General features: G+C 46.3%; 2 protein-coding genes across 2 annotated transcripts; both read right to left on the bottom strand.

Annotated features, from left to right (window-relative positions):
* Nucleotides 1–13,542: 13,542 nt before the first annotated feature.
* On the bottom strand, nt 13,543–17,423 carry LOC136628762 (uncharacterized). The gene is made up of 3 exons (XM_066604861.1): nt 16,774–17,423; nt 16,506–16,687; nt 13,543–13,628 (listed from the first exon to the last, which is right to left on the bottom strand). The coding sequence occupies exons 1-3, from the start codon at nt 17,421–17,423 to the stop codon at nt 13,543–13,545; spliced, it is 918 nt and encodes a 305-aa protein (XP_066460958.1).
* Nucleotides 17,424–18,651: 1,228 nt separating this feature from the next.
* Nucleotides 18,652–22,376, bottom strand: LOC136626891 (uncharacterized). The gene is made up of 3 exons (XM_066601849.1): nt 21,924–22,376; nt 21,656–21,837; nt 18,652–18,778 (listed from the first exon to the last, which is right to left on the bottom strand). The coding sequence occupies exons 1-3, from the start codon at nt 22,310–22,312 to the stop codon at nt 18,696–18,698; spliced, it is 654 nt and encodes a 217-aa protein (XP_066457946.1). The 5' UTR covers nt 22,313–22,376; the 3' UTR covers nt 18,652–18,695.
* Nucleotides 22,377–22,636: the final 260 nt, after the last annotated feature.

Below are 22,636 nucleotides of genomic sequence, written 5' to 3'. Positions count from 1 at the left end.
GGAAAAAAAATACCTGCTCTCCAAGAGTTATAATAACTCTGCTACCCTCACGTTCTGTGACACATAAGCAGGGACACAGCGCAGTTATTAAACTTCGCAGGTTCATTGAATATACGCAGTGCTGCCTGTTGGTGGGAAAAAACTGAAAAGAAATCTATTTGTCCAGCCTGTGTCCGTCCTTACGCCTGTGGAGACGTGTGAGCTGCGTGAAAAACATTGCTAAATCATACGCAGCCAGCTACGGTTTACTGCTGGGTTCGCCATTTGCTTTCCTTAATTGGGAAAAAAAATACCTGCTCTCCAAGAGTTATAATAACTCTGCTACCCTCACGTTCTGTGACACATAAGCAGGGACACAGCGCAGTTATTAAACTTCGCAGGTTCATTGAATATACGCAGTGCTGCCTGTTGGTGGGAAAAAACTGAAAAGAAATCTATTTGTCCAGCCTGTGTCCGTCCTTACGCCTGTGGAGACGTGTGAGCTGCGTGAAAAACATTGCTAAATCATACGCAGCCAGCTACGCTTTACTGCTGGCTTCGCCATTTGCTTTCCTTAATTGGGAAAAAAAATACCTGCTCTCCAAGAGTTATAATAACTCTGCTACCCTCACGTTCTGTGACACATAAGCAGGGACACAGCGCAGTTATTAAACTTCGCAGGTTCATTGAATATACGCAGTGCTGCCTGTTGGTGGGAAAAAACTGAAAAGAAATCTATTTGTCCAGCCTGTGTCCGTCCTTACGCCTGTGGAGACGTGTGAGCTGCGTGAAAAACATTGCTAAATCATACGCAGCCAGCTACGGTTTACTGCTGGGTTCGCCATTTGCTTTCCTTAATTGGGAAAAAAAATACCTGCTCTCCAAGAGTTATAATAACTCTGCTACCCTCACGTTCTGTGACACATAAGCAGGGACACAGCGCAGTTATTAAACTTCGCAGGTTCATTGAATATACGCAGTGCTGCCTGTTGGTGGGAAAAAACTGAAAAGAAATCTATTTGTCCAGCCTGTGTCCGTCCTTACGCCTGTGGAGACGTGTGAGCTGCGTGAAAAACATTGCTAAATCATACGCAGCCAGCTACGCTTTACTGCTGGCTTCGCCATTTGCTTTCCTTAATTGGGAAAAAAAATACCTGCTCTGCCACAGTTAATAACTCTGCTACCCTCACGTTCTGTGACACATAAGCAGGGACACAGCGCAGTTATTAAACTTAGATAATTCATTCACTAGAGGCAGTGGGGCCTTTCGTTTTCCAAAAAGGGCAAAAATTATATTTGGCCTGCAGTCTTGCGCCAATTTATTTCCTGCCTGGGAAATCTAATCACTGGTAATACAGCATGCTGAGGGGTAGGGGTAAGCCTAGAGGACGTGGACGTGGACGTGGCCGAGGACGCGGAGGGCCAAGTGAGGGTGTGGGCACAGGCCAAGCTCCTGATCCAGGTGTGTCGCAGCTGTCTGCTGCGCGATTAGGAGAGAGGCACGTTTCTGGCGTCCCCACATTCATCGCCCAATTAATGGGTCCACGCGGGAGACGGTTATTAGAAAATGAGCAGTGTGAGCAGGTCCTGTCCTGGATGGCAGAAAGTGCTTCGAGCAACCTATCGTCTACCCGCAGTTCTGCGCCGTCCACTGCTGCCAATCCGAATCCTCTGTCTGCTGCTCCTCCTTCCTCCCAGCCTCCTCACTCCACTACAATGACACCTGCTCAGGAGCGGGAACACTCCCAGGAACTGTTCTCGGGCCCCTGCTTAGATTGGGCAGCAGCGGTTCCTCTCCCACCAGAGGAGTTTATCGTCACTGATGCCCAACCATTCGAAAGTTCCCGGGGTCCGGGGGAAGAGGCTGGGGACTTCCGCCAACTGTCTCAACAACTTTCTGTGGGTGAGGAGGACGATGACGATCAGACACAGTTGTCTTGCAGTGAGGTAGTAGTAAGGGCAGTAAGTCCCAGGGAGCAGCGCACAGAGGATTCGGAGGAAGAGCAGCAGGACGATGAGGTGACTGACCCCACCTGGTGTGCAACGCTTACTCAGGAGGACAGGTCTTCAGAGGGGGAGTCAAGGGCATCAGCAGGGCAGGTTGCAAGAGGCAGTGCGGTGGCCAGGGCCAGGGGTAGAGGCAGGGCCAGACCGAATAATCCACCAAGTGTTTCCCAAAGCGCCCCCCCGCGCCATGCCACCCTGCAGAGGCCGAGGTGCTCTAAGGTCTGGCAGTTTTTCACAGAGACGCCTGACGACCGACGAACAGTGGTGTGCAACCTTTGTTGCGCAAAGCTCAGCCGGGGAGCCAACACCAACAGCCTCACCACCACCACCATGCGCAGACATATGATGGCCAAGCACCCCACAAGGTGGGACGAAGGCCGTTCACCGCCTCCGGTTTGCACCCCTGCCTCTCCCCCTGTGCCCCAACCTGCCACTGAGATGCAACCCCCCTCTCAGGACACAGGCACTACCGCCTCATGGCCTGCACCCACACCCTCATCTCCGCTGTCCTCGGCCCCATCCAGCAGTGTAGTTCAGCGCACCGTTCAGCCGTCGCTTGCGCAAGTGTTCGAGCGCAAGCGCAAGTACGCCGCCACGCACCCGCACGCTCAAACGTTAACCGTCCGCATCGCAAAATTCATCAGCCTTGAGATGCTGCCGTATAGGGTTGTGGAAACGGAGTCCTTCAAAAGTATCATGGAGGCGGCGGCCCCGCGCTACTCAGTTCCCAGTCGCCACTACTTTTCCCGATGTGCCGTCCCAGCCCTGCACGACCACGTCTCCCGCAACATTGTGCGCGCCCTCACCAACGCGGTTACTGCCACGGTCCACTTAACTACGGACACGTGGACAAGCACAGGCGGGCAGGGCCACTACATCTCCCTGACGGCACATTGGGTGAATTTAGTGGAGGCTGGGACAGAGTCAGAGCCTGGGACCGCTCACGTCCTACCCACCCCCAGAATTGCGGGCCCCAGCTCGGTGGTGGTATCTGCGGAGGTGTATGCTTCCTCCACTAAAGCACCCTCCTCCTCCTCCTCCTCCTCTGTCTCACAATCAAGATGTGTTAGCAGCAGCATGTCGCCAGCAGTCGGTGTCGCGCGGTGTGGCAGCACAGCGGTGGGCAAGCGTCAGCAGGCCGTGCTGAAACTACTCAGCTTAGGCGATAAGAGGCACACGGCCCACGAACTGCTGCAGGGTCTGACACAGCAGACCGACCGCTGGCTTGCGCCGCTGAGCCTCCAACCGGGCATGGTCGTGTGTGACAACGGCCGTAACCTGGTGGCGGCTCTGCAGCTCGGCAGCCTCACGCACGTGCCATGCCTGGCCCACGTCTTTAATTTGGTGGTTCAGCGGTTTCTGAAAAGCTACCCACGCTTGTCAGACCTGCTCGTAAAGGCGCGCCGGCTCTGCGCACATTTCCGCAAGTCCCACACGGACGCTGCCACCCTGCGCACCCTGCAACATCACTTTAAGCTGCCAGTGCACCGACTGCTGTGCGACGTGCCCACACGGTGGAACTCTACGCTCCACATGTTGGCCAGGCTCTATGAACAGCGTAGAGCTATAGTCGAATACCAACTCCAACATGGGCGGCGCAGTGGGAGTCAGCCTCCTCAATTCCTTTCAGAAGAGTGGGCCTGGTTGGCAGACATCTGCCATGTCCTTGGTAATTTTGAGGAGTCTACCCAGGTGGTGAGCGGCGATGCTACAATCATTAGCGTCACCATTCCTCTGCTATGCATCTTGAGAAATTCCCTGCAAACCATAAAGGCAGCTGCTTTGCGCTCGGAAACGGGGGCGGGGGAAGACAGTATGCCGCTGGATAGTCAGGGCACCCTCCTGTCTATTTCACAGCGCGTACAGGAGGAGGAGGAGGATGAGGAGGAGGGGGAAGAGACAGCTTGGCCCGCTGCTGACGGTACACCGGCTGATTGCCTGTCATCCTTTCAGCGTGTATGGCCTGAGGAGGAGGAGGAGGAGGAGGATCCTGAAAGTGATCTTCCTAGTGAAGACAGCCATGTGTTGCGTACAGGTACCCTGGCACACATGGCTGACTTCATGTTAGGATGCCTTTCTCGTGACCCTCGCGTTGCACGCATTCTGGCCACTACGGATTACTGGGTGTACACACTGCTCGATCCACGGTATAAGGAGAACCTGCCCACTCTGATTCCCGAAGAGGAAAGGGGTTCGAGAGTGTTGCTATACCACAGGACCCTTGCGGACAAGCTGATGGTAAAATTCCCAGCCGACAGCGCTAGTGGCAGAAGGCGCAGTTCCGAGGGCCATGTTGCAGGGGATGTGCGTAGATCGAGCAGCATGTACATCCCAGGCAGTGCAACAGTCTTTAAGGGCCTGGCCAGCTTTATGGCTCCCCACCAAGACTGTGTCACCGCTCCCCAGTCACGGCTGAGTCGGCGGGAGCACTGCAAAAGGATGGTGAGGGAGTACGTAGCGGATCGCACGACCATCCTTGGTGACGCCTCTGCCCCCTACAACTACTGGGTGTCGAAGCTGGACACGTGGCCTGAACTAGCCCTGTATGCCCTTGAGGTGCTTGCTTGTCCTGCGGCTAGCGTGTTGTCGGAGAGGGTGTTTAGTGCGGCTGGGGGAATCATCACCGATAAGCGTAGCCGCTTGTCAACCGACAGTGCCGACAGGCTAACACTCATCAAGATGAACAAAGGCTGGATTTCGCCAGACTTCTGTTCTCCACCAGCGGACAGCAGCGATACGTAAGCAATACGTAGGCTGCACCCGCGGATGGAAGCTACGTTCTCTCTCACCATCCAAAACGGGGACATTTGTGCTTCATCAATCTGTGTCTAATATTCCTCCTCCTCCTCCTCCTGCTCCTCCTCCTGAAACCTCACGTAATCACGCTGAACGGGCAATTTTTCTTAGGGCCACAAGGCTCACTCAAATAATTTTTCAGAACAATTTTTATAAGTTTCAATTAGCTTAAAAGCGTTGGAACTTTAACTTGAACCAATTTTTCGTTACACTGGGCTGCCTCCAGGCCTAGTTACCACTTAAGCCACATTAACCAAAGCGATTAATGGGTTTCACCTGCCCTCTTGGCTGGCCATGGCCAATTTTTGGGATGTACATTAGTACTGTTGATACAGCAATTTTTGTGGGCCCTCGCCTACAGTGTAATCAAATTAATTTTTAGCCCACCTGCATTACAGCTGACGTTACCTCAGCTGTGTTGGGCAATGCAATGGGATATTTCTATGTACCGCCGGTGGCTTCCTGGCACCCACCCAGGCAGTGGGTCCACAGGGAGTTAAACCTACATGTGTCCACTTGTAAAGAACCCCAGTCTGACTGGGGCATGCAGTGTGGGCCGAAGCCCACCTGTATTACGCACGACATTACTACCTCAGCTGTGTTGGGCAATGCAATGGGATATTTTTGTGTACCGCCGGTGGGTTCCAGGGAGCCACCCATGCTGTAGGTGCACACTGAGTTTTTAATACATCTGTACACTTCTAAAGAACCCGTCTGACTGGGGCATGCAGTGTGGGCCGAAGCCCACCTGTATTACGCACGACATTACTACCTCAGCTGTGTTGGGCAATGCAATGGGATATTTCTATGTACCGCCGGTGGCTTCCTGGCACCCACCCAGGCAGTGGGTCCACAGGGAGTTAAACCTACATGTGTCCACTTGTAAAGAACCCCAGTCTGACTGGGGCATGCAGTGTGGGCCGAAGCCCACCTGTATTACGCACGACATTACTACCTCAGCTGTGTTGGGCAATGCAATGGGATATTTTTGTGTACCGCCGGTGGGTTCCAGGGAGCCACCCATGCTGTAGGTGCACACTGAGTTTTTAATACATCTGTACACTTCTAAAGAACCCGTCTGACTGGGGCATGCAGTGTGGGCCGAAGCCCACCTGTATTACGCACGACATTACTACCTCAGCTGTGTTGGGCAATGCAATGGGATATTTCTATGTACCGCCGGTGGCTTCCTGGCACCCACCCAGGCAGTGGGTCCACAGGGAGTTAAACCTACATGTGTCCACTTGTAAAGAACCCCAGTCTGACTGGGGCATGCAGTGTGGGCCGAAGCCCACCTGCATTAAGCACGACATTACTACCTCAGCTGTGTTGGGCAATGCAATGGGATATTTCTGTGTACCGCCGGTGGGTTCCAGGGAGCCACCCATGCTGTGGGTCGACAGGGACTTCACAATAGGGAGTTGTACCTGCCTGTGTCTATGAATTAAAAAGCCCGGTCTGACTGGGGCATGCAGACACCTTGACAGAATGAATAGTGTGTGGCACATAGGTTCCCCATTGCTATGCCCACGTGTGCAGCTCCTGATGGCGGTGGCACAGGATTCTATTTCTCATTGCTTCTGTACAGCATTGTGGGCTATCGCTCCGCCACTTTTAAAGAGGGTCGCTGCCTAGCCGTGCCAACCTCTGCAGTGTATGCCTGAGGTCCCTCGTCATGGCAGACGCAATTCTAAATAGACATGAGCGTGGTGTGGCATGAGGGCAGCTGAAGGCTGCGCAGGGACACTTTGGTGTGCGCTGTGGGGGGGAGGGGGTGCGGTTGGGCAGCATGTAACTCAGGAGAAGTGGCAGTGGAGTGTCATGCAGGCAGTGATTGTGCTTTGTTGGAGGTAGTGTGGTGCTTAGCAAAGGTATGCCATGCTAATGAGGGCTTTTCAGAAGTAAAAGTTGTTGGGAGGGGGGGGGGCCCACTCTTGCCGCTATTGTGGCTTAATAGTGGGACCTGTGAACTTAGGATGCAGCCCAACATGTAGCCCCTCGCCTGCCCTATCCGTCACTGTGTCATTCCCATCACTTTCCTGAATTGCCCAGATTTTCACACATGAAAACCTTAGCGAGCATCGGCGAAATACAAAAATGTTCTGGTCGCCCATTGACTTCAATGGGGTTCGTTGTTCGAAACGAACCCTCGAGCATCACGGGAAGTTCGTTACGAATAACGAACACCCGAACATTTTGGTGTTCGCTCATCTCTATTTATGATCATAACTTAGCTTAGTAAGTAAAAACTGGGACCATAATTACACGTGATGGCCGGCAGCATACAAACTCAGGTAGGAAAGTCTTACTCACTATGGTTTGTCTGTTAATGGTCACTCAATGCTGCCGACAATCCTCACACAACACATGCTAATTTCCACTTAAATATTCCTTATGCTTAACACGTGTCACTTCATCTAAAACTCTCCTCCAACTATTTGCCATTTTACCTCTTAACATCTAAGCAACCCTCTGGATTAATGTCCACTTTTCTTTAACATCTTCCTACATCCCTTCACTGCTGCTTTGCCTTCTCTCTCTTTAACCAACTGCTTAGCAGTCTTGCGGATACCACTCTGGTCTCTACTTCTTAGTGATTTTTTCCATAATTCTGATCCCTACACTTGATCACTGCACCTGTGAACAATGAAAAGGTGACATGCGTGGCAGCATAAGTTGTGTAAAAAGGTATCCACAGATATACTTTATTCTTCCTTTGTGAATAGCTGTGTTTAGACTTAGTGAGAGTCTATATATATATATATATATATATATATATATATATATATATAGATGTGTGTGTGTGAGTGTGTGTGTGTGTAAAGGCAATTTAATCTCCATGCAAGACTTGGCTGTTCTTATTATGGGAAGCTGTGGAAATTGCTTCCATAGTAGTGCTGATTAACTGATTATCCTGTTTGTAGCTTTCATCGCTTGCTTGATGTGAAAAACTGTAATTCACCAGCAGAAAGGGTACCCAGTAACCTATCTTCTATATTATTACAGGGGAATAGTAGTAAGGTTTTCATATAGTGGGCAGGCAACACTACATGGTTTCTGTCTGATTAAGTATGAAAAGTCTGTGATGTCCAAGGAGAGGTCCTCAGTGGTCTATATTTTGGGGAGGCGGCCTAAGTGGTCTACAGGTGAACTAGTCTGATTTGTTCACAGGTGTATAGAAAGCTTGACAAAGACTCTCTCTCTCTCTCTCTCTCTCTCTCTCTCTCTCTCTCTCTCTATATATATATATATATATATATATATATATATATATATATATATATATATATATATTTATACAGAGAGAGAGAGAAAGAGAGAGAGAGATACATATCAGTATAAATAACTAATTATCATCTATTTTATTGAGCAGATTAATCATGCATATTTTCTTAAAGTCATTTTACTGCTCCCTCCTACTTTACCCTCCCCTTGGCTCAGCTGCAGTTCATCCTTCTGTGGCTTTGAATCTTTCCGATTGCTCTTTCTTCTTCTACATTGGCGATCTGGATGTACACATTAAAAAATACTGAAAAATTACAGGAAACAATACTTATAACAAAACAAAGACAAGATGGCGTATAAGAAAACATTATGGCTTCTCTCACAAGATCTTGGAGCCAAACCTGAGCAACAACATGCATGGTTACTGGCCAGTGCTGGCCAGTGCTAACGGAAAAGCCCAACATGAAGAACTATAAGTGAGACTGGTCTCAGATAGTTATTTTTTTGCATACAACCAGCACCAAAGACCTGTGAGTGTAGCATCATCAGTTAAGCATACACAGAAGATTGAACTATTACAGGTGTTATTTAACCTCGAACTATGAGAGATTGCTGCCATGTTAGTGGCTATGATTATTATTTCTGGACTGAGATAATTGCAGAGACTGTGTTAGAGGAGTATTAGTCTCAACCAAACTAAGGTGGCATGTTAGATTGTTAGATTTTGCTAATTTATGTACATCATTGTTGAAATTGGTCAGTTAACCCTTCATCTACATTCATTGTTTATTTTTTACTTTATGGTTTCAATAAACCTTTTGTATTATGTTTACTCCATCAGCTGTATCGTATTCTGGTATTTGGATGCTGCCACACAGCTTTTTACAAATGCATTACTTGTACAGTGTGTTACTCTTTACTGCACTTTTAGTTTTCCATTCATAAACTAGAAAACATGCTGCATTGAATGGGGGACACCTGAATTAACCTGTTAAATGGCTTTACACAGTATAGTAAGTGAAGACATATGGTTAGAACATGTCATCATTTACTGGTCAGTAAACTGTTCCCCCACAGGTTCTCGTGGTACAAAAAGTAAATGTCTGCACATCCAACAAATACAATAAATGTGAAGTTGCATATAGGCTATAGCTGCAACAATTACAGTTACAACCCCATTCGTTGGCACTCATACACACTTATTATCTGCATAAACAAGCACAACTGTTGTTTATACTAACCACATAAAAAATGCCAGGTTTTTAGCACATAATTTGATCAAACTATGTGGGCCCATACGCCCCGTCCAAGCAAACCTTGCTGGATGGGTTTTTAGCTTTATAGAAATATCTTTTTGGGCTATATACTACTACTGAACCACTGAACCACTTGGAATAGATGGGAAAATGGAATGCACAACAAAAGTGAAGAAACCCATTTCTACACACATGCAAATTCAACAAAAAACAAAAGTCTACAAATCAAATAAGTGAATTACGTATGAAGGTGCAATAACCCCTTAGGCCACTCTCATACATGCAGTCAGTAAAGCGCTGTGATTTCAATCGTTTTGCCGCAATTTTACTTTTGTTTTCAGACACAGGTCCCTGTGTCCGACAGCAGGTTTTAGCGCACCCCATCATTGTGATGGGTGATAAGGTGTGCTAAACGCTGTAAAATAGAGCAGATAGCGCTCGAAAATTTCGGCATTAGAAGGTGCCATGACCAAGCACATGTCTGTGAGGCCCCATTGAAATCAACAGGAGTGTTATACCACAATTACTGCAGCGTTCAACACCCAACGGTAAATGCTGTGATGTGATGGTGATGGCCAATACGCCTTTTACTGTTCCCACTAATGGGCATTAAACCTGCACATACATCTATTTGCGGCCATCGTCCGCACAAGCGCTGTTTGCACGCATTAGAGGCGCGCACAGAAAGCACTTCTATTAGAACCAATAGTTTCCTATAGAAGCGTTCACATGAAGGAATTTTAGACGCGCACACAGCTTGCACTAATCAAAGTTAAGACATATGACTGCAAACTCACATCTATGGTCCGTGCTGGTAGAATAGGACCTGAGCTATCTTTGGTGTGTGCTTTCCATAGACTCAAATGGGAGCTGGAAAACACGCACCTCACACCTCGGATCGTGTGAACGGGCTAATTAAAATAGCTGCAATTCACCTGTTAATGCGATCTTTAGTGCAGTACAGGCGCAATCTTTTCATGTGCCTATACTGCGTGCCCACAGCGCTTGTATGAACAAGCCCTTAGGCGGTGGCTTGGCTGACTACTGACAGCCAGGCTCCTGCTCTAACTGTCAAGAGCAGAGAAACTTCACATCCTGGCAGTTTAACCCCGTAAAAGGCCTCAATCAATAGAAAATTCAGCATGTAAGTAGATAACAGGGCGAGGGGTTCTTTTTGTCACACGTCTGCCATGTATCTCAGCCTATTAGACTCCACCCATTATAGGATTCAAAAATGCACTACATAAGTAATAGGCTAGTTTCACATGTGCAATCGCGATTTTGTCACTGGAAAATTCTGTCAAAATCGTATCTTTAATGCGAAAGGGTTAAAGGGGTTGTCTCGTGAAAGCAAGTGGGGTCATACACTTCTGTATGGCCATATTAATGCACTTTGTAATATACATCGTGCATTAAATATGAGCCATACAGAAGTTATGCACTTACCTGCTCCGTTGCTAGCGTCCCCGTCGCCATGGATCCATCTAAATTCGCTGTCTTCTGGTGTTTTTAGACGCGCTTGCGCAGTCCGGTCTTTTCCCTGGTGAATGGGGCCGCTCGTGCCAGAGAGCTGGTCCTCGTAGCTCCGCCCCGTCATGTGTGCCGATTACAGCCAATCAGGAGGCTGGAATCGGCAATGGACCGCACAGAGCCCACGGTGCACCATGGGAGAAGACCCGCGGTGCATCGTGGGTGAAGATCCCGGCGGCCATCTTGGTAAAGGAAGAAAGAAGTTGCCACAGCGCGGGGATTCGGGTAAGTAATAAACTTTTTTTTTTTTAACCCATCCCTTGGGTTTGTCTCGCGCCGAACAGGGGGCCTATTGAATTAAAAAAAAAAACGTTTCGGCGTGAGACAACCCCTTTAAGGCCTCGTTCACACGAGCATGTTTATGCGCGCACACACACATGCACAAAACCACACATCTATTAGAACTATTGGTTTCGTACAATGTGTTCACTTGTCCATGTTTTACGGGCGTGCAAATGCGCGCACCTGCAAAAAATAGGACATGTATGCACCAGAAAGGTCTGTGCTGCACATCAGTATTGTCACTGTCACAGTGTTCAGTGACAAAGGGACTCCCAGCGGGGAGTAAAGAATCCCCTGCCACAGCTGTCACAGTTGTGGCAGAGGATCGCGATGTTGTGCCATTGGTTTCAATGGGACAGGCACTTCTGCAGCCTCATTGAAAGCAATGGGCTGCCGGCAAGCCCTGCAGTGATTTTCAAGGAAGGGCTTTGAATATAAGCCCTTCCCTGAAAATCCTCATTAGCATGTGTAAAAAATAAAAAAAATATATACTTATCTCTCCGCCGCTGCCGGGGCTCAGGCGTGTCTAGCAGTCTACCGATGAGTGGCTCAGCGCTGACTATGATTGGTGGATTTGTGCACACACACAGGTGCTAAACAACGCTCGTGTAAACGCGGTCTAAGGGGTTAAACTATGGCTGCAACAAATACAGTAACAAAAAGAACATGCTTCTGCATTCATACACACTTAATATGTGCATAATAATTAATAAATTAATATGCACATATTAATATTTATACTAATTAGAATGCAAGGTTCTTAGGATATAATTTGATCAAACAATGTGGGCTCCCCTGCATTGTGCATTTTTATACAGATATTAAGTGTGTACTAGTGCTGAAGCATGTGCTTGTTCCCACAGGCCCTCAGATTAAGGCCTCTTTCATATGGGCATCGTTTTAGCGCAGTATAGGTGTGTGAAAAAAATCGAGGCTATGCTGCACTAAAAATCATTTGAATGGGGATTTTTTACGCACAGAAGATCCGAGCTTTATGTGCGTGAAAATTGCTTATTCACTCGAGCAGCGTGTTGCTTTATAAAAAAGTGCAGCTGCTCCAAGAGGAGAGAGAGAAGAAGCCCCACAGGGCTTAAGGATTTCCCCATAGCACAGAGAGACAGAGCGGGGCTATGTGGGATTAACCCATAGTCCCGCTCTCTCTCTCTAGCTGCTATAGGGTTCCCTGAAGGATATTCCCATAGTGCAGAGAGAGGGGGTGGGCTATAGGGGATCCTCGAGGGATATCCCCATAGTGCAGAGGGAGGAGGCGGGGCTAAAGATCTTCTCCCTGGGATTTCCCCATTGCAAGTGGAGAGGGGGCAGAATAAAAGGGCGCAGGGCGGAATAAGGAAATAGTGACTGGCAGCATTCAGCAATGTAGAAAAATACAAGATTTATTTCCCCATTACAAAAATTACGGCAACGTTTCGGTCGTAATAGACCTTCCTCAAGCCAATACATATCATACAAAGTGCACCATATATATAGGAAATGTGAACACCATTAACCAATGACATACAAACATGCACAGGAGTGTCTCATCACTGATTACCTCTCTCCACACGTCTCAGCTGTTATCCGGCGCATCGTTGATGATGTCATCTTTAGTTGACCTCCTCACACATTGGTGCGTCCATCTAAGTTGAACCGCACCCTCTGTGCATGTGCCGAGCTACAACTATCGCGAGAACACGCTCTAAGCCACAGTAGGGCACAGCGGCCATGTCAGAAATGGGCAAACCGCACTAAAGGTGCGTCTGCGCATGCGCCGGTCGTCGGGCCCAGCGACCACGTCAGAAATGGGCAAACCGCACTGATAGTGCGTCTGCGCATGCGCCGGTCATCTGTCATCACAGAGGCCGATACTCGGTCCCATCACCGCGCCACAACCTTACTTCCGCATTCCACCTATATATTATATTATCTACTCGGATACCTCCTCAGTGCATTGGTCACCCGTAGTGATGCAATGCAGAGTGTCAGGATCGCCGATCATGCGTTACCACAACTGACACTGACCGCATACCGCATAACCTGCAGCATCTACTGAGAGGACCCCGATGTATATATCTATTAATGTCACATATCAGATGGATAAATATGAGGATAAAGAGTAAGTAAATTCTTTCTCCATCATACCTATCGCAGGGAGAACATATCTATCCAATATAATATAGATGACCTTTTATCATTACTGTGATGTTCTATATCTAATAAAAAGGGGTATATCAACAACCTACTGGTATTATCAAGTAATGTCCCCATATTCATCTAGAAAGTCATCCCTTCCAGGTCTATTCACGTTGACGAAGGCTATCTTATCTAATAATATACATTCTCACCCATAGAGTATGAATAGTCCAATGTTAACCCATTGTATAAACCAATAAAAAAGAACAGAACACCAACTGTTAACTGCCTAGTCAAATTGTGATTTTATTGATACTATACATCACTATGCATGCATCTATATTTTTTCTTCTTCAAGATGATGAAGTAATGGACCGTCATATCTCAGACGTGTGGCGAGGGAACCAGCGAGAGACCAACAACCTGTGTAAACAAAACAAAAATAATACAATTACACATATACCCATAAAAAATTCATTAATAAAACATATGTACAATTCATATACTGATGTGTGTAACAAGATTTACAGGAACGGCTGAAAAATGTACTCCTGATTAAGCCCTTTTGGGTGCATGGTGTCCAACTCGTATATCCATTTTAACTCACGCTTTTTTAATAAAAATTCTCTATCACCCCCCCGTGGAAGTACGGGGACATGATCAATGACCCTAAATTTGAACTGGCTGATGTTGTGTTTAGCCTCCAAAAAATGTCGCGATACAGGTAATTGTAGATTTTCCGTCCGAATTGTACTCTTGTGCTTCACCATACGTGATCTCACCTCCATAGTGGTTTCACCCACATACCCAAGGCCACATGGGCAGGTGATGAGGTAGATCACGTATGGTGAAGCACAAGTATATCTCCCCTGTATCTTGTACCTATTGCCCCTGAGAGGATGCCGAAATTCGTCACCCCTCACCAAATTGTTACAACAACTACAGGCAAGGCATGGGAAGTTCCCCTTCCTAGGGGGTTTAAAGAAACTCTGGACGGCTGATTTGTGTGAAGCAAAGTGTGAGTGGACCAGTTGGTCACCTATGTTTCTACCTCTTCTATATGCATTTATAGGCTTATTTTTAAATTCAGGTATTACAGGCCCATCTAATGTTAGCAGTGGCCAATGTTTTTTGATAATGTTACCAACGGTTCCACTAAGACTATTAAAGGTACTGACAAACGGAATCCTGTCCATTGTCTGTTTCTTTAATTTAGGTGTCAAAAGATCTTGTTGTGGTATTGCCCTAGCTCGTATGGCAGCTTTTGTGATGATTGGTGCAGGGTATCCCCTATCTAGGAACCTCCTACACATCTCATCCAATCTTAAATCAATGGTTTGATCGTGTGATATTCTTCGCACTCGTAAAAGTTGACTCCATGGTAGTGAGTCCTTCATGGCGACCGGATGGTTGCTACTGTAGAGCAATAAACTGTTCCGATCTGTCTTTTTTGTGTAAAGATCCGTTACCAATCCCATTCCTTGTCTTTTAATCAAAACGTCAAGAAATTGGATTTCCACAATAGAGTAAGACATAGTGAACTGAAGTTCTGGGTAAATAGCGTTTAAAAAGGTATGGAATTCCTGTAATGTTTGGAGCGAACCCTTCCATAAAGCAAACACGTCGTCGATGTACCGACCCCAGTACACCAACGACGCCGCATATATGGAGGTATAGATATACTTCTCCTCAAATTGGCGCACAAAAATGTTGGCGTATGTTGGCGCCACATTAGAGCCCATAGCAGTGCCCTGTCGCTGTCTGTAGTACACCCCCCCAAACAAAAAATAATTGTTGCGGAGGATGTACTCCAGCAGCGACAGGGCAAACTGCATGCACTCAGAGGACATATCCGATGCCATCAGTAATTGTCTGACGGCATCTATCCCTTTATCGTGACTGATAGAAGTGTATAGCGCAGTCACATCAAAGGTGACCAGAATAACATCTTCGGTCATATCAAACGATGCAATTTTTTTCAAAAAGTCAGATGTATCCCTGATGTGTGAATCCGCCTCATCTGCAAAACGCCTCAGGACCTTGTCCAAAAATCGTGCGATATTGCAGAAGAGTGAGTTTCTGCCTGAAACAATCGGTCTCCCAGGGGGATTCTGGGGATCCTTGTGGACCTTTGGGAGGGTGTATAAAGTGGGAACAATGGGGTGCTGGATATCAAGGAATTTCAACAGCTTTTTATCGATCAAACCTGCCCATAGTGCCTCATTCAACATTCCCCTTAATTGTAATTGAAACCGTATGGTAGGGTCCGATCGCAATTTTTCATAAACATTTTCATCATTTAATTGTCTGAACACTTCTGTTGTGTACATACTGGTATCCATCACGACTATTGCTCCACCCTTATCGGCTGGTTTAACCACAATCGCATCATCCTGCGCAAGAGAATTGAGGGCTTTCCTTTCCCTCATATTAAGGTTATTCTTAAGCCTCCTCTTGTTACCCAATGTTTTGGATCTCAGTTTTTCAATATCTTTTAATACTAATTTAGCAAATACTTCAATTTGAGGATTTGATGTAGGTGGTTGATACGTACTTTTGTTGCGAAGACCAGTTCCAACCAGGGAAAAAGACCCCGGTGTAGTGGTCTGTGCAACCGTACGTGATGGTTGTGAGGAAAATTGATTTTTAAGCCTTAAATTTCTGAATAAACGCTGTACATCAAGATTAAAGGGGTTGTCCCGAGGCAGCAAGTGGGTCTGTACACTTCTGCATGGCCATAATAATGCACTTTGTAATATACATTGTGCATTAATTATGAGCCATGCAGAAGTTATAAAAAGTTTTATACTTACCTGTTCCGTTGCTGGCGTCCTCGTCTCCATGGTGCCGACTAATTTTCGCCCTCCGATGGCCAAATTAGCCGCGCTTGCGCAGTCCGGGTCTTCTGCAGTCTTCTATGGGGCTCCGTGTAGCTCCGTGTAGCTCCGCCCCGTCACGTGCCGATTCCAGCCAATCAGGAGGCTGGAATCGGCAATGGACCGCACAGAAGAGCTGCGGTCCACGGAGGAAGAGGCCATCTTCAGCGGTGAGTAGAGAAGTCACCGGAGCGCGGGGATTCAGGTAAGCGCTCCGGTGAGCTTTCTTTACCTCCCTGCATCGGGGTTGTCTCGCGCCGAACGGGGGGGGGGGTTGAAAAAAAAAAAAACCCGTTTCGGCGCGGGACAACCCCTTTAAGATCAAACCAATTCATAGAAGTTACACAGCAAAATGATAGACCCTTGCCCAATACAGTCGTCTCATCTGATGTCAATACCCTGGAAGAAATGTTGATTACAATACCGTCACTGGTAGGTTCACAAGCTCCAACATCCACTATTTCCTGAAGTCCATCAGCGGTGGTCGTTTCGTGGATCGGGTCATCACCCCGTCGGGATCTCTTGTATGCCCTGTGATGTTTTCGTCCGCCTCGGCGGCACCGGAAGGTCCCTCTTTTCTCTTCATCCTGTTTGGATTGCCACGGCCTAAAAAAGAAGAAGAGGATGTGGAGGCACCCACATGATCATTCTTGGCCGAATCATCCGTTGAAATCGAACCACGAGATGAGAACCCAAATTGGTTTCTATTCCTGGGTTGACGGCGTCGTTGTCGTCTTTGTTTGGTATTCGATTCAAAGGGATCTGTGACTTTATTCTTTGATGTCTGCCAACAAAATACACGACCATAAGCATAATCGTCGACATCCCTAAACCACTTGGTTTTTTTTATACTCTCCAATTCCTCCTGATGTCGTTTGAGATATGTTGTTTTTTTCTCCTTATGTTTATTCCAGTCCTCTGGTGTCAAGATCTCTAGAATATTCTTTTCCAAGGAGGATATGCGAGCTGTACTCTCAGCAATCTCCAACTGTAAGAACTCAACATTCAAGACAATCATGTCAAACGAAAATTTATTCACTATGCCTTCAAATTTTGAACAAAATGTCTTGTTATCTGCCATTAAGGTCGGGCGCACATGTGGGCGTAGCCCTCTCGGAATGCGTTTTACCTTAAAATATTCACATAGTGTGGACATGTGCAAAGATAGGGAGAGGTTCTTTTTATTTTCCATCTCCCACTTCCGTAGTAACATATCCACTGTTGGCATTTCTAGATAGCTATTCTTGCGTGTAGCTCCTGCAATAATCTTGTTAACATCCACATTCGAATACGAAAAAATAACAGGGTTACCTGGTCTATCAGAGTCCGGGTATTTTTCCATTTTGTGCCTGTATCAGGTGCAAGCTGGATCTGGTTTGTAGATATCACTGAGTAGAAAAAAGAGGTTCCCAGCAGCACAGCATATATCCTCACATAGAGCCAGGCAAAACAGTGTGCAAAAGCCAGTCAGGAAGCCTAAACCAGAGAGGCTCCAAGGGTGCAGTCAGGAATAAGGAAATAGTGACTGGCAGCATTCAGCAATGTAGAAAAATACAAGATTTATTTCCCCATTACAAAAATTACGGCAACGTTTCGGTCGTAATAGACCTTCCTCAAGCCAATACATATCATACAAAGTGCACCATATATATAGGAAATGTGAACACCATTAACCAATGACATACAAACATGCACAGGAGTGTCTCATCACTGATTACCTCTCTCCACACGTCTCAGCTGTTATCCGGCGCATCGTTGATGATGTCATCTTTAGTTGACCTCCTCACACATTGGTGCGTCCATCTAAGTTGAACCGCACCCTCTGTGCATGTGCCGAGCTACAACTATCGCGAGAACACGCTCTAAGCCACAGTAGGGCACAGCGGCCATGTCAGAAATGGGCAAACCGCACTAAAGGTGCGTCTGCGCATGCGCCGGTCGTCGGGCCCAGCGACCACGTCAGAAATGGGCAAACCGCACTGATAGTGCGTCTGCGCATGCGCCGGTCATCTGTCATCACAGAGGCCGATACTCGGTCCCATCACCGCGCCACAACCTTACTTCCGCATTCCACCTATATATTATATTATCTACTCGGATACCTCCTCAGTGCATTGGTCACCCGTAGTGATGCAATGCAAAGTGTCAGGATCGCCGATCATGCGTTACCACAACTGACACTGACCGCATACCGCATAACCTGCAGCATCTACTGAGAGGACCCCGATGTATATATCTATTAATGTCACATATCAGATGGATAAATATGAGGATAAAGAGTAAGTAAATTCTTTCTCCATCATACCTATCGCAGGGAGAATATATCTATCCAATATAATATAGATGACCTTTTATCATTACTGTGATGTTCTATATCTAATAAAAAGGGGTATATCAACAACCTACTGGTATTATCAAGTAATGTCCCCATATTCATCTAGAAAGTCATCCCTTCCAGGTCTATCTTATCTAATAATATACATTCTCACCCATAGAGTATGAATAGTCCAATGTTAACCCATTGTATAAACCAATAAAAAAGAACAGAACACCAACTGTTAACTGCCTAGTCAAATTGTGATTTTATTGATACTATACATCACTATGCATGCATCTATATTTTTTCTTCAAGATGATGAAGTAATGGACCGTCATATCTCAGACGTGTGGCGAGGGAACCAGCGAGAGACCAACAACCTGTGTAAACAAAACAAAAAGAATACAATTACACATATACCCATAAAAAATTCATTAATAAAACATATGTACAATTCATATACTGATGTGTGTAACAAGATTTACAGGAACGGCTGAAAAATGTACTCCTGATTAAGCCCTTTTGGGTGCATGGTGTCCAACTCGTATATCCATTTTAACTCACGCTTTTTTAATAAAAATTCTCTATCACCCCCCCGTGGAAGTACGGGGACATGATCAATGACCCTAAATTTGAACTGGCTGATGTTGTGTTTAGCCTCCAAAAAATGTCGCGATACAGGTAATTGTAGATTTTCCGTCCGAATTGTACTCTTGTGCTTCACCATACGTGATCTCACCTCCATAGTGGTTTCACCCACATACCCAAGGCCACATGGGCAGGTGATGAGGTAGATCACGTATGGTGAAGCACAAGTATATCTCCCCTGTATCTTGTACCTATTGCCCCTGAGAGGATGCCGAAATTCGTCACCCCTCACCAAATTGTTACAACAACTACAGGCAAGGCATGGGAAGTTCCCCTTCCTAGGGGGTTTAAAGAAACTCTGGACGGCTGATTTGTGTGAAGCAAAGTGTGAGTGGACCAGTTGGTCACCTATGTTTCTACCTCTTCTATATGCATTTATAGGCTTATTTTTAAATTCAGGTATTACAGGCCCATCTAATGTTAGCAGTGGCCAATGTTTTTTGATAATGTTACCAACGGTTCCACTAAGACTATTAAAGGTACTGACAAACGGAATCCTGTCCATTGTCTGTTTCTTTAATTTAGGTGTCAAAAGATCTTGTTGTGGTATTGCCCTAGCTCGTATGGCAGCTTTTGTGATGATTGGTGCAGGGTATCCCCTATCTAGGAACCTCCTACACATCTCATCCAATCTTAAATCAATGGTTTGATCGTGTGATATTCTTCGCACTCGTAAAAGTTGACTCCATGGTAGTGAGTCCTTCATGGCGACCGGATGGTTGCTACTGTAGAGCAATAAACTGTTCCGATCTGTCTTTTTTGTGTAAAGATCCGTTACCAATCCCATTCCTTGTCTTTTAATCAAAACGTCAAGAAATTGGATTTCCACAATAGAGTAAGACATAGTGAACTGAAGTTCTGGGTAAATAGCGTTTAAAAAGGTATGGAATTCCTGTAATGTTTGGAGCGAACCCTTCCATAAAGCAAACACGTCGTCGATGTACCGACCCCAGTACACCAACGACGCCGCATATATGGAGGTATAGATATACTTCTCCTCAAATTGGCGCACAAAAATGTTGGCGTATGTTGGCGCCACATTAGAGCCCATAGCAGTGCCCTGTCGCTGTCTGTAGTACACCCCCCCAAACAAAAAATAATTGTTGCGGAGGATGTACTCCAGCAGCGACAGGGCAAACTGCATGCACTCAGAGGACATATCCGATGCCATCAGTAATTGTCTGACGGCATCTATCCCTTTATCGTGACTGATAGAAGTGTATAGCGCAGTCACATCAAAGGTGACCAGAATAACATCTTCGGTCATATCAAACGATGCAATTTTTTTCAAAAAGTCAGATGTATCCCTGATGTGTGAATCCGCCTCATCTGCAAAACGCCTCAGGACCTTGTCCAAAAATCGTGCGATATTGCAGAAGAGTGAGTTTCTGCCTGAAACAATCGGTCTCCCAGGGGGATTCTGGGGATCCTTGTGGACCTTTGGGAGGGTGTATAAAGTGGGAACAATGGGGTGCTGGATATCAAGGAATTTCAACAGCTTTTTATCGATCAAACCTGCCCATAGTGCCTCATTCAACATTCCCCTTAATTGTAATTGAAACCGTATGGTAGGGTCCGATCGCAATTTTTCATAAACATTTTCATCATTTAATTGTCTGAACACTTCTGTTGTGTACATACTGGTATCCATCACGACTATTGCTCCACCCTTATCGGCTGGTTTAACCACAATCGCATCATCCTGCGCAAGAGAATTGAGGGCTTTCCTTTCCCTCATATTAAGGTTATTCTTAAGCCTCCTCTTGTTACCCAATGTTTTGGATCTCAGTTTTTCAATATCTTTTAATACTAATTTAGCAAATACTTCAATTTGAGGATTTGATGTAGGTGGTTGATACGTACTTTTGTTGCGAAGACCAGTTCCAACCAGGGAAAAAGACCCCGGTGTAGTGGTCTGTGCAACCGTACGTGATGGTTGTGAGGAAAATTGATTTTTAAGCCTTAAATTTCTGAATAAACGCTGTACATCAAGATTAAAGGGGTTGTCCCGAGGCAGCAAGTGGGTCTGTACACTTCTGCATGGCCATAATAATGCACTTTGTAATATACATTGTGCATTAATTATGAGCCATGCAGAAGTTATAAAAAGTTTTATACTTACCTGTTCCGTTGCTGGCGTCCTCGTCTCCATGGTGCCGACTAATTTTCGCCCTCCGATGGCCAAATTAGCCGCGCTTGCGCAGTCCGGGTCTTCTGCAGTCTTCTATGGGGCTCCGTGTAGCTCCGTGTAGCTCCGCCCCGTCACGTGCCGATTCCAGCCAATCAGGAGGCTGGAATCGGCAATGGACCGCACAGAAGAGCTGCGGTCCACGGAGGAAGAGGCCATCTTCAGCGGTGAGTAGAGAAGTCACCGGAGCGCGGGGATTCAGGTAAGCGCTCCGGTGAGCTTTCTTTACCTCCCTGCATCGGGGTTGTCTCGCGCCGAACGGGGGGGGGGGTTGAAAAAAAAAAAAACCCGTTTCGGCGCGGGACAACCCCTTTAAGATCAAACCAATTCATAGAAGTTACACAGCAAAATGATAGACCCTTGCCCAATACAGTCGTCTCATCTGATGTCAATACCCTGGAAGAAATGTTGATTACAATACCGTCACTGGTAGGTTCACAAGCTCCAACATCCACTATTTCCTGAAGTCCATCAGCGGTGGTCGTTTCGTGGATCGGGTCATCACCCCGTCGGGATCTCTTGTATGCCCTGTGATGTTTTCGTCCGCCTCGGCGGCACCGGAAGGTCCCTCTTTTCTCTTCATCCTGTTTGGATTGCCACGGCCTAAAAAAGAAGAAGAGGATGTGGAGGCACCCACATGATCATTCTTGGCCGAATCATCCGTTGAAATCGAACCACGAGATGAGAACCCAAATTGGTTTCTATTCCTGGGTTGACGGCGTCGTTGTCGTCTTTGTTTGGTATTCGATTCAAAGGGATCTGTGACTTTATTCTTTGATGTCTGCCAACAAAATACACGACCATAAGCATAATCGTCGACATCCCTAAACCACTTGGTTTTTTTTATACTCTCCAATTCCTCCTGATGTCGTTTGAGATATGTTGTTTTTTTCTCCTTATGTTTATTCCAGTCCTCTGGTGTCAAGATCTCTAGAATATTCTTTTCCAAGGAGGATATGCGAGCTGTACTCTCAGCAATCTCCAACTGTAAGAACTCAACATTCAAGACAATCATGTCAAACGAAAATTTATTCACTATGCCTTCAAATTTTGAACAAAATGTCTTGTTATCTGCCATTAAGGTCGGGCGCACATGTGGGCGTAGCCCTCTCGGAATGCGTTTTACCTTAAAATATTCACATAGTGTGGACATGTGCAAAGATAGGGAGAGGTTCTTTTTATTTTCCATCTCCCACTTCCGTAGTAACATATCCACTGTTGGCATTTCTAGATAGCTATTCTTGCGTGTAGCTCCTGCAATAATCTTGTTAACATCCACATTCGAATACGAAAAAATAACAGGGTTACCTGGTCTATCAGAGTCCGGGTATTTTTCCATTTTGTGCCTGTATCAGGTGCAAGCTGGATCTGGTTTGTAGATATCACTGAGTAGAAAAAAGAG

This window comes from Eleutherodactylus coqui, chromosome 5, assembly GCF_035609145.1.
Source record: "Eleutherodactylus coqui strain aEleCoq1 chromosome 5, aEleCoq1.hap1, whole genome shotgun sequence".
NCBI classification, from domain to species: Eukaryota; Metazoa; Chordata; class Amphibia; order Anura; family Eleutherodactylidae; genus Eleutherodactylus; species Eleutherodactylus coqui.
This window is presented reverse-complemented; position numbering and strand designations above follow the sequence as displayed.

What these genes read in the sequence shown, in the direction of transcription:
- LOC136628762 (XM_066604861.1), bottom strand. Translation starts at nt 17,423, where the DNA reads ATGGAAAAATACCCGGACTCTGATAGACCAGGTAACCCTGTTATTTTT. An exon ending in AGGAATAGAAACCAATTTGG is followed by an intron (nt 16,688 to 16,773) that starts GTTCTCATCTCG and finishes CTTCTTTTTTAG; the next exon opens with GCCGTGGCAATCCAAACAGG. An exon ending in TTGTGAACCTACCAGTGACG is followed by an intron (nt 13,629 to 16,505) that starts GTATTGTAATCA and finishes TTGTTTACACAG; the next exon opens with GTTGTTGGTCTCTCGCTGGT.
- LOC136626891 (XM_066601849.1), bottom strand. Translation starts at nt 22,312, where the DNA reads ATGGCAGATAACAAGACATTTTGTTCAAAATTTGAAGGCATAGTGAAT. An exon ending in AGGAATAGAAACCAATTTGG is followed by an intron (nt 21,838 to 21,923) that starts GTTCTCATCTCG and finishes CTTCTTTTTTAG; the next exon opens with GCCGTGGCAATCCAAACAGG. An exon ending in TTGTGAACCTACCAGTGACG is followed by an intron (nt 18,779 to 21,655) that starts GTATTGTAATCA and finishes TTGTTTACACAG; the next exon opens with GTTGTTGGTCTCTCGCTGGT.